We start from the raw sequence: 15,391 nt of genomic DNA, 5'->3' as shown, positions 1-15,391 counted from the left end.
CACCAACAACCGTCTAAACACCAAGCTTCTGAACACCAAGTTTCTAAACAAACTTCCAAAAACCAACCCTCCAAACACCTTCCAAACATCAACCCTTTCTATCAACACCAAACCTTTAAACACCACTCTTACAATCAACACCAAGATTCCAAACACCAAGTTTCCTCACAAGCTTCCAAACAAGCTTCAAAAAACAATCCACCAAACACCAAACTTCCAAACATCAACTCTTTCAATCAAAACCAAACCTCTAAATAACACCAACCTACCAAACAACACCAACTAGGGTGAGCTAGGGTTACAGGTAGGGTTAGGGTTACAACCAACACCAAGCCTCCATACAAACAACACCAACCTTCCAATTAACACTAACCTTTCAAATACCACCAACCTTTTAAACACCAACCTACCAAACAACACAAGGCTTTTAAACACCAAGCTTCCATACAAACGACACTGACCATTCAATCAACAAACCTTCCATTTAAAACAGTTAACACCGAGAGAACACAGCGTGTGTAGAGCAAAACACAAACTATTTTATTGAAATTAAATGAAATTATTTAAATAAACTTTTACTATCTTTGTTGTTTCACCTGGATCTTCCTATGTGGTCATTTTTAATTCTTCACTGTGAATCATCTGCCGTCTGCACAAACCCTCCATCTGATCAAGGAGAAGCCAGATCAGATATAAATCAGTACATATACAGTAGAAATGTAAATGTTAATAAATAAATGTATATATTTCAGTACATATAGAAAATGTTAATGTTAATAAATAAATGTATATATTTCAGTACATATAGAAAGTTTTAATGTTAATAAATAAATGTATATATTTCAGTACATATAGAAAGTTTTAATGTTAATAAATAAATGTATATATTTCAGTACATATAGAAAGTTTTAATGTTAATAAATAAATGTATATATTTCAGTACATATAGAAAGTTTTAATGTTAATAAATAAATGTATATATTTCAGTACATATAGAACGTTTTAATGTTAATAAATAAATGTATATATTTCAGTACATATAGAAAGTTTTAATGTTAATAAATAAATGTATATATTTCAGTACATATAGAAAATGTTAATGTTAATAAATAAATGTATACATTTCAGTACATATAGAAAGTTTTAATGTTAATAAATAAATGTATATATTTCAGTACATATAGAAAGTTTTAATGTTAATAAATAAATGTATATATTTCAGTACATATAGAAAATGTTAACGTTAATAAATAAATGTATATATTTCAGTACATATAGAAAGCTTTAATGTTAATAAATAAATGTATATATTTCAGTACATATAGAAAGTTTTAATGTTAATAAATAAATGTATATATTTCAGTACATATAGAAAATGTTAACGTTAATAAATAAATGTATATATTTCAGTACATATAGAAAGTTTTAATGTTAATAAATAAATGTATATATTTCAGTACATATAGAAAGTTTTAATGTTAATAAATAAATGTATATATTTCAGTACATATAGAAAGTTTTAATGTTAATAAATAAATGTATATATTTCAGTACATTTATGAATATAAATGTTAATAAATGAATATATTCTGGTTCATATGTACATATAAATGTTAATAGATGTAAATATTTGTGTATGTATATAAATGTAAATGTAAGGATGGAATGCTGGGTTCTTATCAGACTGAAACAAGGCGTCTTTAGTTCTCTGTAAGATCTGAATGTTCCTCTGTGGTCTGAGATGCAGGAACTCTGAGTGAATAAAACTATTGTGGGTTCAAACGTCACCCAGCAGAACCATAAAACATGAAAACATGAGCTGTGGGTCTGACGGGAAACCTAAAACACACTGTAATCATGATTATAAATGTTTGGTTCTCACTGTTACAGATCATCACAGATACGTGCTGGGTTTTATTTCCAGTTCACCACTGTACTGCTGTACTGGAGGGTTTCAGATTGTAACTGGGACGTACAGAAGTGGGTCGTGGCTCAGGGTACGAGGGGTCTCTGATCATTCTGCACTGTTTCACTCGGGGGGAAATTCAGACCCCCCGTGTTTGATGTCTGTCAGTCCAGATATTTGGGTCAGGAAGCTTTTAGTCGGTGTTTCCCCTCCAGCTGTGATTCCTCCTCCAGAAACCTGAATGTTTGTTTTTATTATACAGAATATTAAAATGTACAAGTTTAATTCAACTTGATTTTTTTTTATTATCACTGTAATTAATATTTATTGTGTATTTTTATCAGCGATTACATGTGTAGACATTCAGCTTAAGTAGCTTCAGTTTATTGAAAGACATTTCTATATGTTACAATATGTTTAATGATTTTATTTTATTTATTGTTATATTTAAGTTATTGTGCTATATTTTGAAAACTATGATTAAAATAAATTTGTAATTATTTTTAACTTGACAAAACATGGACTTACAAATTAGTAATTAAATATCTCTATTGTTATTTTTTTATTTTTTATTTTTTATTTTTAGAAAGTATAATAATAATAATAATACTAATAGTAATTATACAAAAACTATTTTAACATGTATTATTATTATTATAATTATTATTGTATTGTTAGTTTTATTAATAATTAGTAATAATAATATTATTAATAACAATAATAATAAGAAGAATATGAATGATATTAGTAACAACAATAGTAACAGAATAATAATAATAATAATAATAATAATAAAATAATAATAATAATAAAATACTTAATACTGTCATTTTAATTAGTTTGACATGTATCATTGTATTATTCAAATTTAATAATAATAATAATAGATAATAATAATAATATAATAATACAAAAATAGTAATAATTATACAAAATATAGTAATAATAATAGTAATAGTAATAATAATAATAATTAATAATAATAATAATAATAATAATGGAGTTATGTATCTTTCATGCTGAATCTGGGTTTGTTTCCTCACAAAATGAGCTCTATAAAAAGGTTCAGTGAGCTCACAGTGCTCTGACCTCAACCCAGTCCAGCTCTTTTGGCATTTACATTTTCAGCATTTATCGGACGCTTTTATCCAAAGCGACTTACAGTCTAAGCAACAGAGAGTTAAGGGCCTTGCTCAAGGGCCCAACAGTAGCAACCTGGCAGTGGTGGAGTTTAAACCAGCGACCTTCTGATTACTAGTCCAGTACCTTAACCGCTAGGCTACAACTGCCATGAATAAGAACACAGACTGTGGGCCTGGATCCTGTTCTGTGTGAATGAAGGTGAATCCCCAGATCATTCCCATGACGTTCTCCTGAATCCTTCACTTCCTCCCCCGGTCTGAATACAGAAGAGTTCTGCTGAGATCAGGTGACCGGACAGGCAGGCGGGGCCGAGGGGGGGAATATTTGGGACAGGGGGGCGTCCAGTGTGTTTTAGAGACCACCAAACAAGAGCTGCGTTTGTGTGTCGCCTCCAGCGAACGTCCTGAATCTGTTTTATTGTCAGACTGGAGCTTCAGCTTTCAGTCTCTAAGAGTCTGGATCCCGGGATTCTTTATATTATTGTTTTTTAATTGTTTTTTAACTTAAAATAAAACTTAAAAGACAATTTTTTAATATTGTTTGAATTTTTTTAAATGAGTTTTTTCTAAATTCATGAAACTTTACCACAATTACTCATTTTAAAATTCTTTAAAACATTGATTATTTTTAACAATCTTTTTTTATTTATAAGTATTTATTGTGTTTTTTATGTATTTTCTTTAGATTTTGTATATAAAGAGATTTGGATTTTAATATAAATTTATTAATTTATTATTTTTATCATCAAGCATTGTTATTTCATTAAAAAACACTTAAAATATTTAATTAATTCAGATATTTTCCAGCTATTTTTTCTGGAATTTTATTATTATTTTTATTTATAAAACATTTTTTATTTGTGTATTTACTTAATAAAAGTGCTTTGTTGTACCCGGAGCCTGAGATGAAGACGTCAGGACCATCGTGGAGAATGCCCTGGACACTCTGCTGGACTCTGACCGTCCTCTCCGTCCTCACTCTGCTTAACTCGGCCGGTTTCATGCTCCTGCTCCTGCAGACCCGGGAGCTGGAGGAGCGCGTGGAGCGCGTGGAGTCGCGGCTGGAGGAGATCTCTCACAGCTCGGTGGTGGAGTTCATGACGGAGATGAGCAGGAACCAGGAGGAGATCCAGGTGGACCTGCAGCAGTTCTCCAGAAACAAACGCAGCGAGGAGCTGAACAAGGCTCGGGCTCTGAGGCAGAGGTCTCAGCTGGAGCTGGATGAAGGTTCTGGAGACGGGATGGGAGAGGAACCGGTGAGGAACCAGGAGAAGCTACAGAAACCTCCAGACTTCCATCATCACACAAGGGTGGAGAATAATGGGATGATGATGATGATGACCTACTCCATGGTGCCTGTAAGTAAACAAATAAATTAGCCTTAAATAAAAATTCTAAAGGCTTAATAATAATTAATAAAAAAAATTTATTAAAAGATTTTAATAATAACAATTAAATAATAATAATAAAAATAAACAAATTTAATAATAATAATTCAATTAATAATTCCTATATTATTTTAATGTAAAAAAACCCTCAAATATAATTTTTTTTTAAAGTAATTAATCTATTGTGCCAAAAATAAAAAACACTGATTTACCTAAAAATATTAAAATAATAATAATTACAAATTATAATAAATAATAATAATAATATTTAAAATAATAATAATTAAATGTAAAAAACATCAAATATTTATTTGTTTTAAAGTAATTAATATATTGTGCCAAAACATGAAACATAAAAATAAAAAACCTTAACATTTTTAATAAAATAATAATAATAATTAAAAATAATAATAAACAATAATATTAATAATTAAATAATAATAATAATAATAATTAAATACATAATATAATATATATAATATAATTATATAATATATATACATACATATATATATATATATATATATATATACATATATATATATATATATATATATATATATATATATATATATATATATATATATATATATATATATATATATATATATATAATTCATTTATTATACTATAATAAAGGAGTTATTATTTTGGTTTTGGTGCATTTTGTTGCAAGCTTATGGTCAGGTGTCCACATACTTTTGACCATATAGTTTATCTTTATAACATTTGACAGAAACATAAAAAATAAAACATAAAAATAAAAATAAAGAAAGAAAAAAAGGAGCTCATTTATCTCAGTTGTATGTTGGTCAGGCTCATGCAGGCACAGAGCGGGTGAGAATGCACCATGGACATGATGCCAGTCTATTAAAGGGCATCACACACTCATCCATTCACTCGCTCATGTAGATCTAGAAACAGATCAGATCAGATCAGCCAATCTATCTTCTGCAGCCCATGTAAACCCTGACTGAACATACCAAACTCCACACGGACAGTGACTGAAGGCAGGGATTGAAACCAGCTCTCTGGGACCTGTGATACTGTGTGCCACCCACACTCCCACACTGCTGTGCCAGCCTTCAGTTTCTGTGGGTAGCACTGTCGCCTTACAGCAAGAAGGTCCTGGGTTTGAGTCCCAGGTGGAGAAGGCAGAGTCCTTTCTGTGTCAAGTTTGCATGTTCTCCTACAGTCCAAAGACGTGTGTGTGTGCCCTGTGATGGACTGGTGACCTGTCCAAGGCGTTTCCTGCCCCCACTGTGACCCTGATCAGGATAGAACAGTGGTAAAACAGACAGTGAATGAATGAATGTAGCATTAGGGTGTAGATCTGTTACTGACTGCTGTTGATCTTTACCTGCAGGTGAAAGTGTTGCTGGATATCTGTAACACCACTCAGGGAATTTGTCTCACCGGTACGTATGAACCTCTCAGTCCTTTTTTAATAAATACGCCTGACGCTCAGCGTTTGAGAGGAAGTTTTATTAATGTTTATGTTGTTTACGTTTAACAGGACCTCCCGGACCACCAGGTAACAAAATCATTCACAATAAACACAGAATAATGATCCGAGTGTCGGTTTATCCAGTAATTAATTTAATTTTTAATGAATCCATGAATGAATCGCAGGTCTGCCAGGCAGGGACGGGACGCTGGGATATAACGGGTCGGACGGAATTCCCGGTTTGCCAGGTGAACCCGGAGCGCTGGGCAAGAAAGGAAAAAAGGGTAAATGATTATTTCTTTTCATCAATCAGGGCTGTTAATATTCAGACCAGTGTTTCAACACCAAGTTTGACTTTTTGTTTGGGAATTGTGTCCATATCGTGTCCATAAAATTATTGATCCGAGCTTTGAAGGCTTCTAGCAATCAATAAAAAAGGCTTCAAGCCACACAGCTGCCAATTTGTCATTATTGGGCCCCTAATCAAGGCCCCCAACCCTTTAAATCTTTTCTTCATGTCTCTCTACATTTATATTTACATTTTCAGCATTTAGGAGACGCCTTTATCCAAAAGGACCTACAGTACTGTGACAGTATATTGTCTAAGCAATTGAGGATCAAGGGCCCAACAGCCAACAGAGACAACCAGCAACCTTCTGATTACTGGACCAGTACCTTAACCACTAGGCTACAACTTTATATAGCTTGCTTTGTGCACAGGGACAGGAAAGGACCTTCCCTAAACTGTTAGAAGCATATTATTTCCTTCCCATGAAATGAATTCAGTAATTAGAAGTGGCGTCCACATACTTTTTCCCCCTGTACTGTAGATGTGTGTGGGAGGTTTTTTTCTCGGGTGACGTGGACAGAAACGTTTATTGTGTTCCAGTCTGAATTCTGAATGCGGCTCTTTATATAAAGCTGTGGATTATAATAGGGCTCCGAACCCAGAACCATCGTCGGCGTGGTTTGGGGTCGAAACCTCTGAGTCACGGAGGAGACGTGAATGAGATTCTTTATAACCACGCCGAGAAGCTTCTGAGTGTATAAACCATGACGGGTCTGACTGGGGTGACATTGTGGTTTCGGTATGTGATAATATTTGGTGACACTCTGGTTAAACTGTCCAGTGTAGGAAGCAACAACTGCCAGGGGCCAGGGGCCTTCAAAAAGGGCCCGATAATGCAAGCTACCATAACAAGTCTAGGATTTCTGGATTCAAGTCTAGGATTTTGCACAGGCAGTGTCAGCTCAAAGGTTAAGGTACCGGACTAGTAATCAGAAGGTTATTGGTCTAAACCTCACCACCATCCCGGTTGGGCCCCTGTGCAGCAAGGCCCCTACTCATGCCTAGCAGAGATTTAGAGCAGCCAATCCACCTACCGGCATGTTGGAACATGTGGGAGAAAACCGAAGAACCTGGAGGAAAAACCTGCCGAAATCTTCACAGGCTGTAATCTAATGCTACTTTTTATCAGAAGGTTGTTGGTTTAAACCCCACCACCATACATGTTGGGCCCCTGTGCAGCAAGGCCCCTACTCACACATAGTAAAGATTTAGAGAAGCCAATCCACCTACTAGCATGTTGGAACATGAGGAAGAAATACAAAGTACCTGGAGGAAACACCTGTAATCTAATGCCACTAGTAATCAGAAGGTTGTTGGTTCAAACCCCTCCACCACTGCAAAGTTTCCATTGTTGGGCCCCTGAGCAAGGCCCACACTCACACCTAGATTTAGAGCGGCCAATCCACCTACCGGCAATTGAATCCAAAGTAACAAAGTAACAGATCGCAACAAAATTGTGGTAGCTCAGCGGTTAAGGAACTGGACAAGTAATCAGAAGGTTGCTGGTTCAAACCCCTGTTGGGCCCCTGAGCAAGGCCCTTACTTTGCCAGTCCATCACTCACACACATCTGGCAGAGATTTAGAGCAGCCAATCCACCTACTGGTAAGGTGGAAAAGGTGGGAGGAAACCAAAATACCTGGAGGAAAAATCTGCTAAAATCTGCAGCCTAGTGGTGAATGTATGTTAGTAGTCTAGTAATCAGAAGGTTGCTGGTTCAAGCCCCACCACTGCCAGGTTGCCAGTGTTACTCTCAATTGCTTAGATTATATACTGTCATAGTACAGTAAGTCAATTTGGATAAAAAGGGTTAAGGTAGTGGACTAGTAATCAGAAGGTTGTTGGTTCAAACCCCTCCACCACTGCAAAGTTTCCATTGTTGGGCCCCTGAGCAAGGCCCTTAACCCTGAATTGCTCAGTTAAACTGAAAAGTCACTTTGGATAAAAGCTTTCGCTAAATGCCGTCAGTGTGATATAATGTGGGGTTGTGACCTGGACAGGGTGAAACACTCACGCCAAGCAGAGATTTAGAGCAGCCAATCCACCTACCGGCATGTTGGAACATGTGGGAGAAAACTGAAGCACCTGGGGAAATCTTTACAGACTGTAATCTAATGCAGCGGTAGCTCAGTGGTTAAGGTACTAGACTAGTTATCAGAGGGTTGCTGGTTCAAACCCCTGTTGGGGCCCTTTGCCTCACACACTTACATCTAGCAGAGATTTAGAGCAGCCAATCCACCTACTGGTATGCTGGGAAAAGGTGGGAGAAAAATCTGTAGCCTAGTGGTTAATGTATGTTAATGGAATAGTAATCAGAAGGTTGCTGGTTCAAGCCCCACCACGGCCAGGTTGCTACTGTTGGGCCCTTAACCCTTAATTGCTAAACTGTATACTGTCACAGTACAGTAAGTCATTTTGGATAAAAAGGGTTGTTATTGGACTTGTAATTAGAAGGTTGTTGGTTCAAACCCCACTACAAAGTTTCCATTGTTGGGCCCCTGAGCAAGGCCCTTAACCCCCATTTGCTCAAATTGTCATAATTGTGAGTCGCTTTGGATAAAAGTGTCCAGTTTTTTCTCTGTAGGTCCTCCGGGGGAGAAGGGGGATCCAGGTGAGCCGGGCGTGAGAGGAGAACCGGGACCGCCCGGAGAAAAGGGAGAACCTTCCAACGAGGTGATTGTGGAGGGTAAGTAAGCCAACGCTCATACTGGAATGCTGAGCTACATCACAGACTCTCATTATATTATTATCATTTATTATATTTAACCTTGTTTTCCATCAGGTCCTCCTGGACCCGCGGGACCTCCTGGACCTCCGGGTCAGTCGGGTCCACCCGGGCTCCCGGGACTACCCGGACCCCCGAGACCGGCCAGGAACAGGAGCCACCGAGCCCACCTGCACACGGGCCCCGCGCTGGAGGGTACGACTGATTCCGACCCTGAATGTTCAGTACACTATATGGTCAAAAGTATCTAGACGCCCATTCTGATTACAGGCGTAATAAATCAGTGAGTGAGGGAAATAATATGCCTGGGATTCTGCTGCAACGGTTTAGGGAAGGTCCTGTCCTGTTCATTTACATTTTTATCCAAAGCGACTTACAGTACTGTGATAGTGTACTGTCTAAGCAATTAAGGGTTAAGGGCCTTTCTCAAGGGCCCACCAGTGGCAGCCTGGCCCACACTCACACCTAGATTTAGAGCCGCCAATCCACCTACCCGCATGTTGGAAAAGGTGAAATGAATCCAAAGTAACAGTACCAGGAGGAACCTGCCGAAATCTTCACAGATCACAACAAAAATGTGGTAGCTCAGTGGTTAAGGTACTGGACTAGTAATCAGAAGGTTGCTGGTTCAAACCCCTGTTGGGCCCCTTTGCGTCACACACTTACATCTAGCAGAGATTTAGAGCAGCCAATCCACCTACCAGTATGTTGGAAAAGGTGGGAGGAAACTGAAGAACCTGGAGGAAAAACCTGCCAAAAATCTGTAGCCTCATGGTTAATGTATGTTAATGGACTAGTAATCAGAAGGTTGCTGGTTCAAGCCCCACCACTGCCAGGTTGCTACTTTTGGGCCCTTAAGCAAGGTTCAAGCTTACCACTGCCAGGTTAATTAAGTGTTAAGGGCCTTTCTCAAGGGCCCACCAGTGGCAGCCTGGCGATAGTGGGGCTTGAACTGGCAACCTTCTGATTACTAGTCCAGCACCTTAACCACTAAGGTGTCACAGCTCTGGGATGAACCGGAAGACTTGTGAGAAGGTCACTCTATTATAACATAATTTAACCAAGCGTCCAAATACTTTTGGCTCTACAGTGCATCTGCGCCCTGACCGTGGAATAATAATTATTATATATTTTTTATCTCCAAGGTCTCAATCACGCGGCTCACAATGATGAGACGACCAAACACGGAGCGGGAAGAGAGACTAAAAAAGGTACGAGGATCCAAACATCTGCTCCTCATGAACATCACGATCACTTGTAGTCTTCATGAACCAGAACATGGAAGATCTGAAGATGTTTCAGATCTGGACCGGAGGGTCACTGGAGGTTTTATGTTCTGTTTGTTATCTGATACGTTAGAGTGCGTGATCACGTCGGTGAGGGAGCCCAGCAGGCTGGCGAAGATGCCCACCACGTTCGGAGCCTGGCTGAGAGATACAGGAGCTCACGGTGGAGAGAAGATCTGGGTGGCGGAACATTTCTCAGGTAGCTTTGCTTATTGTTTGGTCGGTTGGCTGGGTGTAGTCTGCTGGGTGGGAAAAGACAGGACTAAAACGTGGGCATGGTCTTCGAGGCCGTGTGAGGATCCTGGTTAAAAGCTCTTTACAGATCTTCACAGAACTAAAATGCAGAAGCTCAGTGGTTAAGATACTGTAACCAGTAACCAGATGGTTGCTGGTTCAATCCCCTGTTGGACCCTTGAGTGAGGACCTGAACCCTGAATTGCTCAAACTGTAGCTGTCACTTTTGATAAAAGCATCCGCTCAATGCCGTCAGTGTGATGTAAAGTGGGGGTGTCACATGCACAAGGTGCCACTCTCACACCAAGCAGAGATTTAGAGCAGCCAATCCACCTACTGGCATGTTGGAAAAGGTGGGAGAAAAACAAAGTCCTTGAAGAAAATCTTCACAGACTAAAATCTAACGCAGCGGTAGCTCAGCGGTTAAGGTACTGGACTAGTAATCAGAGTGTGAAGGTCTAGAAGATGATCGACTCAAACAGCAGCAATAGATGAGCGATCGTCTCTGACTTTACATCTACTAGGTAGGAGTGTCTAATAAAGTGGACAGTGAGTGGACACGGTGTTTAAAAACTCCAGCAGCGCTGCTGTGTCTGATCCACTCATACCAGCACAACACACACTAACGCACCACCACCATGTCAGTGTCACTGCAGTGCTGAGAATCATCCACCACCTAAATAATACCTGCTCTGTGGTGGTCCTGTGGGGGTCCTGACCATTGAAGAACATCATAAAAGGGGGGTAACAAAGCATGTAGAGAAACAGATGGACTACAGTCAGTAATTGTAGAACTACAATGTGCTTCTATATGGTAAGTGGAGCTGATAAAATGGACAGTGAGTGTAGAAACAAGGAGGTGGTTTTAATATTATGGCTGATCAGTGCAAGTACAGTCCTTTTTTCACACTGGAGGGGTTTTGTGTTTACCTGACAGGTCGGATTATAAAGGAATATAAAAACATCGAGGCGTTCCAGAACGGCAGCGGCGAGTCCATCGACGTGAGGAAGTTCTTCCAGGGCTGCGGACATCTGGTTCATAACGGCTCCATTTATTACCACATCGCCGGAACCTTCACCATCGCCAGGTCAGAGTTGTTCACAAGTCACAAAATATGAGTTTGAGTCAAGTCATGAGTCTTTAGGTCCCGAGTCTTTAGGCTAGAGTCCGAGTCAAGTCCCGAGTCTTTAGCTTCCTTAGCTTCTGTTCTTCCAGATGCTATTACATTTATAAGCGTGCGTCCCATTAGGAACAGAATCCGTTATTTTGTAAATGTGCTTATAATTAAAAACTTCCAAACTCTTCCCGGTCGTGAAGTAAAACAGGAAGTCGTTAGAAAACCGATCGAGCGTTTCATTACCACGTCATCTGTGTGACGCAAACTGAATAAACGCAAATAACAGCATTTCTTACTAACAATTACAATCAGAAGCTCTGATTGGTTCAGAAAGCGCTCTTACAACCATTAGCACCGATTCTGTAGGAGCGTTCCATTCACCCCGGTTGTTCCTGTGAAGTGCACTACGTAGGGGATTCCACCATTTTAAGTGAGATTCTGATCCAAAGGTAACGAGAATGTTCAAATGAAGTGAACTTCAGACTGTGTAGGGAGTAGGGAGCGACGCTTCATCACTACACCGGAAGCTGGCTGGAACATTTACACATTCCGTGCATTGTGGGTATATACACACACATATATACTGTATATAATTGTCACACGTAACTAATGTTAACACATGCTGACACTAGAGACTCTTGTTGTTCACGAGTCATTTTTTTGCGAGTCATGAGTCGAGTCTGAAGTCGCTGTGTGTGCGACTTACGTGCGACTCTCTGCGCCAGGTACTCAGTCCACACTGTACGTTTAAAAGTAATGGAACATGCTGATGATGGAATTCATGTGTTTTAGTAGTTCCACAGTAGTTGCTAACAGGTGTAATAAATCAGTCATATAAAGGAAATTATACACTTTTGACTGTGTAGCAACAGTCTAGGGAAGGACCTCTCCTTTTCCAGCACGAGCGAATTTAAAGAAACTCACATCAGCCTCACTCAACAGCTCTGGGATGAACCGGAACACCAACCTTAGTGCTCAGCCGTACAAATCAGCTCTTTTCTCAGAATGGGGACAAATTCCCACAGTCGTATTGTGGGAAGCTTCTCAGAAGAGCTGCTGTAACCGCTTTTTTAAATGAAATGACCAGCAAGCTCACGGTCGGGTGTCCGAATACTTTCGGTGTAGCTGCAGCAGTAAATGGTGTGTGAATTATGTGGTATGATTTGCTAACGTTCCAGGTTCGATCTGAGAAGCCGGACGCTGCACACGCTGCCCGTCGAGAACGCGCTCTACCACAGCCTGTCCTACCTGCTCCACAACTCCAAGACCTACTTCAAGATGGCGGCGGACGAGAGCGGCCTGTGGCTGGTGTTCGCCTCCAGCGCCGACGAGAGCGTGATGGCGGCGCAGCTGGACGAGAAGACCTTCTCCGTCGCCGCCTACGTCAACACCAGCTACCCCAGGAGCAAGGCGGGGAACGCCTTCGTGGCCTGCGGCGTCCTGTACGTCACCGACGTCAAGGACTCGAGAGTCACGTTCGCCTTCGACCTGCTGAAACGGAAGCCCGTCAACGTTAGCTTCGACCTCTGGGCCCCCGCCAGCGTGCTAGCCATGCTGTCGTACAACCCCAACGAGCGGCGGCTGTACGCCTGGGAGGGCGGACACGTCAAGTCGTACCGCGTCCATTTTCTTTCCGATGACTGATGTGTGTGAAGATACGAGATCTCAGTGGTCAGAAGTTTACATACACCTGTGAGACGCGTCCTGACTTTTCCGCTCTTCTTTTTCTCTGACTGACTGACTGGACACACCCTTCTTCGTTACACTGGTCAGTCAATATTTGGTCATGTCCACTAACTTTTGATAGACATCAGCAAGCTTCTGGAAGGAAAAAAAACACTCTGGTTGGACCTTTAACTTATTGTCAATGGTAGAACTGGTCAAGCTGGTCAAGTTCCTCCAAGAACTTGAAGTTTCAGTAGTGTCGACATATTTTTGATAGGCTCCAGGTCATCGCAAAACCAGTTTTGATGTTTTTTTTGGGGTCGTTTTCCAACTGGAATGTCCACTGGCTTCCAAAATGTATGAACATTTCGATAGTCTTTCTTCATCATTCTTTCCACTTTGTGCATGGTTTGACAGTAGGTGCAGTGTTGTTGGGTTTCAGTGCTTCATCTGCATCTTCTAAGCCTCCTAAAGCTTGCTTGACTTTGGACAGTGACACACCAACAGTTCCAGGAAGGATAAAAGACCGGCTCCAAGACTGGGTGGACATACACTATATGGTCAAAAGTATTCGGACACCACTTCTAAGTAATAAATTCATGTTTTTCAGCCTCAGTGATAATTTTAATGCAACAGTTTGGGGAAGGCCCCTGTCCACAAAGCAAGCTCTGGACCTCAACCCCATTCATCAGTGCCCAGTCAGCTTACAAACGCTGTCAGCTTTTGACTGATCAGGGGCACAAATTCCCACACACAGACACACTCCAAAGTCTTGTGAGAAGCTCCTCAGAAGAGCCTCTGTACTTCAAGCTGAAAAGAATTGAAGTAGGGCGTCCAGCAAGCTCATGCTCAGGTGTCCGAATACTTTTGGCCGTATAGTGAAGTGTATGTAAACTTCTGATAATTATGTACAGCGGTGTGAAAAAGTATTTGCCTCCCTCTACACCCGCCTGTGTCGCTGCATGTCCGTCACACTAGATGATTTCAGGTCATTTCGCACCACCCACACCGTCCTGCTGAAGGTCCTTACTGGTTATTCGAACGGAACTGGTGGCTAGTTCAGCTGATCAAAGACCACCAGGCTTCATACTAGCGGGCTAATCATGAACCTACAGAAACACTATATGAGGATCTGGGGAAATATCACTTCTAAAGCTCCAGGACTCAACCGAACCACAGCGAGAGTCAAGTCAAATTTATTTATATAGCGCTTTTTACAATGAACATTGTCTCAAAGCCACTGTACAGAATCCAGGACCGACAGACCAAAAACCCCTGTTGAGCAAGCCGAGGGCGACAGTGGCAAAGAAAAACTCCCGTAAAATTACAGGAAGGAACCTCGAGAGGAACCAGACTCAGCAGGGACCTCCATCCTTCTTGGGTGGCCTGGAGGAAAATGTAAATAAATAGGATTTAAAACAAATCATACAAACACAAAATTAATATTGTGAGTCATTATTAGGACTGAAACTCACAGGATAGGTGTTGGAGAACTTAAATAAAAGACGTTCTGCTATTGGGGATCTTGGAGTGGAACATCACGCTTGGTTAGATGATCTGAACTCCATCAGTGTGATGAACGTGCAGTAAGTGGAGGGATTTGCTTCTAAACTTTTATTGTTCTTGATATTTAAAGCATTTTTCTTTGTACGTGATTTTGATCTGCTGTAGATGTTATAGACGTTGATGTTGTAGACGTTGATGTTGTAGACGTTGTATAAGCACTTCCTCACGTAACCTCCACAGCTAGACGATCCCGGCACTGTCCCGTGTGTTTTTGGATTCACTCGTGTACGATCAAATAAATAAACGAATCACTTTGTTACAATTCAGTTTCAGTGAGTTCAGTTTGAAAACAACACTACTGTACCTACTACTGGGATTTGTACCTGGGAGTCTGGTGCTGCTTTATAACCATGACTGATATTATAACCATGCTTTATAACTTACACAATTTCCTACACCAACGCCCGTCTCCTACTCAGCTACAGTATAATAAAGTAATAATATTAAATAATAATAATAATAATTTTTTTTAATAAAAAGCTGTAATAATAACCAAAACAAAAACTGCGTTTGTGTGGTTAGACGAGAAGACCTGGCTCCAGTTTCTGTGCAGGCTAACTCAGGTT

The 15,391-nt window shown here is 40.0% G+C and overlaps 1 protein-coding gene across 1 annotated transcript; it reads left to right on the top strand.

Annotated features, from left to right (window-relative positions):
* The first annotated feature begins 3,953 nt into the window (after window positions 1–3,953).
* On the top strand, window positions 3,954–13,404 carry gldn (gliomedin). The gene is made up of 10 exons (XM_063004663.1): window positions 3,954–4,406; window positions 5,803–5,854; window positions 5,953–5,970; window positions 6,069–6,167; window positions 8,816–8,917; window positions 9,014–9,151; window positions 10,102–10,167; window positions 10,316–10,441; window positions 11,414–11,564; window positions 12,773–13,404. The coding sequence occupies exons 1-10, from the start codon at window positions 3,954–3,956 to the stop codon at window positions 13,236–13,238; spliced, it is 1,671 nt and encodes a 556-aa protein (XP_062860733.1). The 3' UTR covers window positions 13,239–13,404.
* Window positions 13,405–15,391: the final 1,987 nt, after the last annotated feature.

The sequence above is a fragment of the Trichomycterus rosablanca genome, chromosome 11, assembly GCF_030014385.1.
Source record: "Trichomycterus rosablanca isolate fTriRos1 chromosome 11, fTriRos1.hap1, whole genome shotgun sequence".
Classification (NCBI taxonomy): Eukaryota; Metazoa; Chordata; class Actinopteri; order Siluriformes; family Trichomycteridae; genus Trichomycterus; species Trichomycterus rosablanca.
The sequence above is the reverse complement of the archived record's forward strand: the minus strand, read 5'-3'. Positions and strand labels throughout refer to the sequence as shown.

Bases quoted from the DNA above. Each gene is read 5' to 3' on its own strand.
- gldn (XM_063004663.1), top strand. From the start codon at position 3,954: ATGAAGACGTCAGGACCATCGTGGAGAATGCCCTGGACACTCTGCTGG. The intron at 4,407-5,802 runs GTAAGTAAACAA...CTTTACCTGCAG, and splicing joins TGACCTACTCCATGGTGCCT to GTGAAAGTGTTGCTGGATAT. The intron at 10,442-11,413 runs GTAGCTTTGCTT...TTTACCTGACAG, and splicing joins GGTGGCGGAACATTTCTCAG to GTCGGATTATAAAGGAATAT.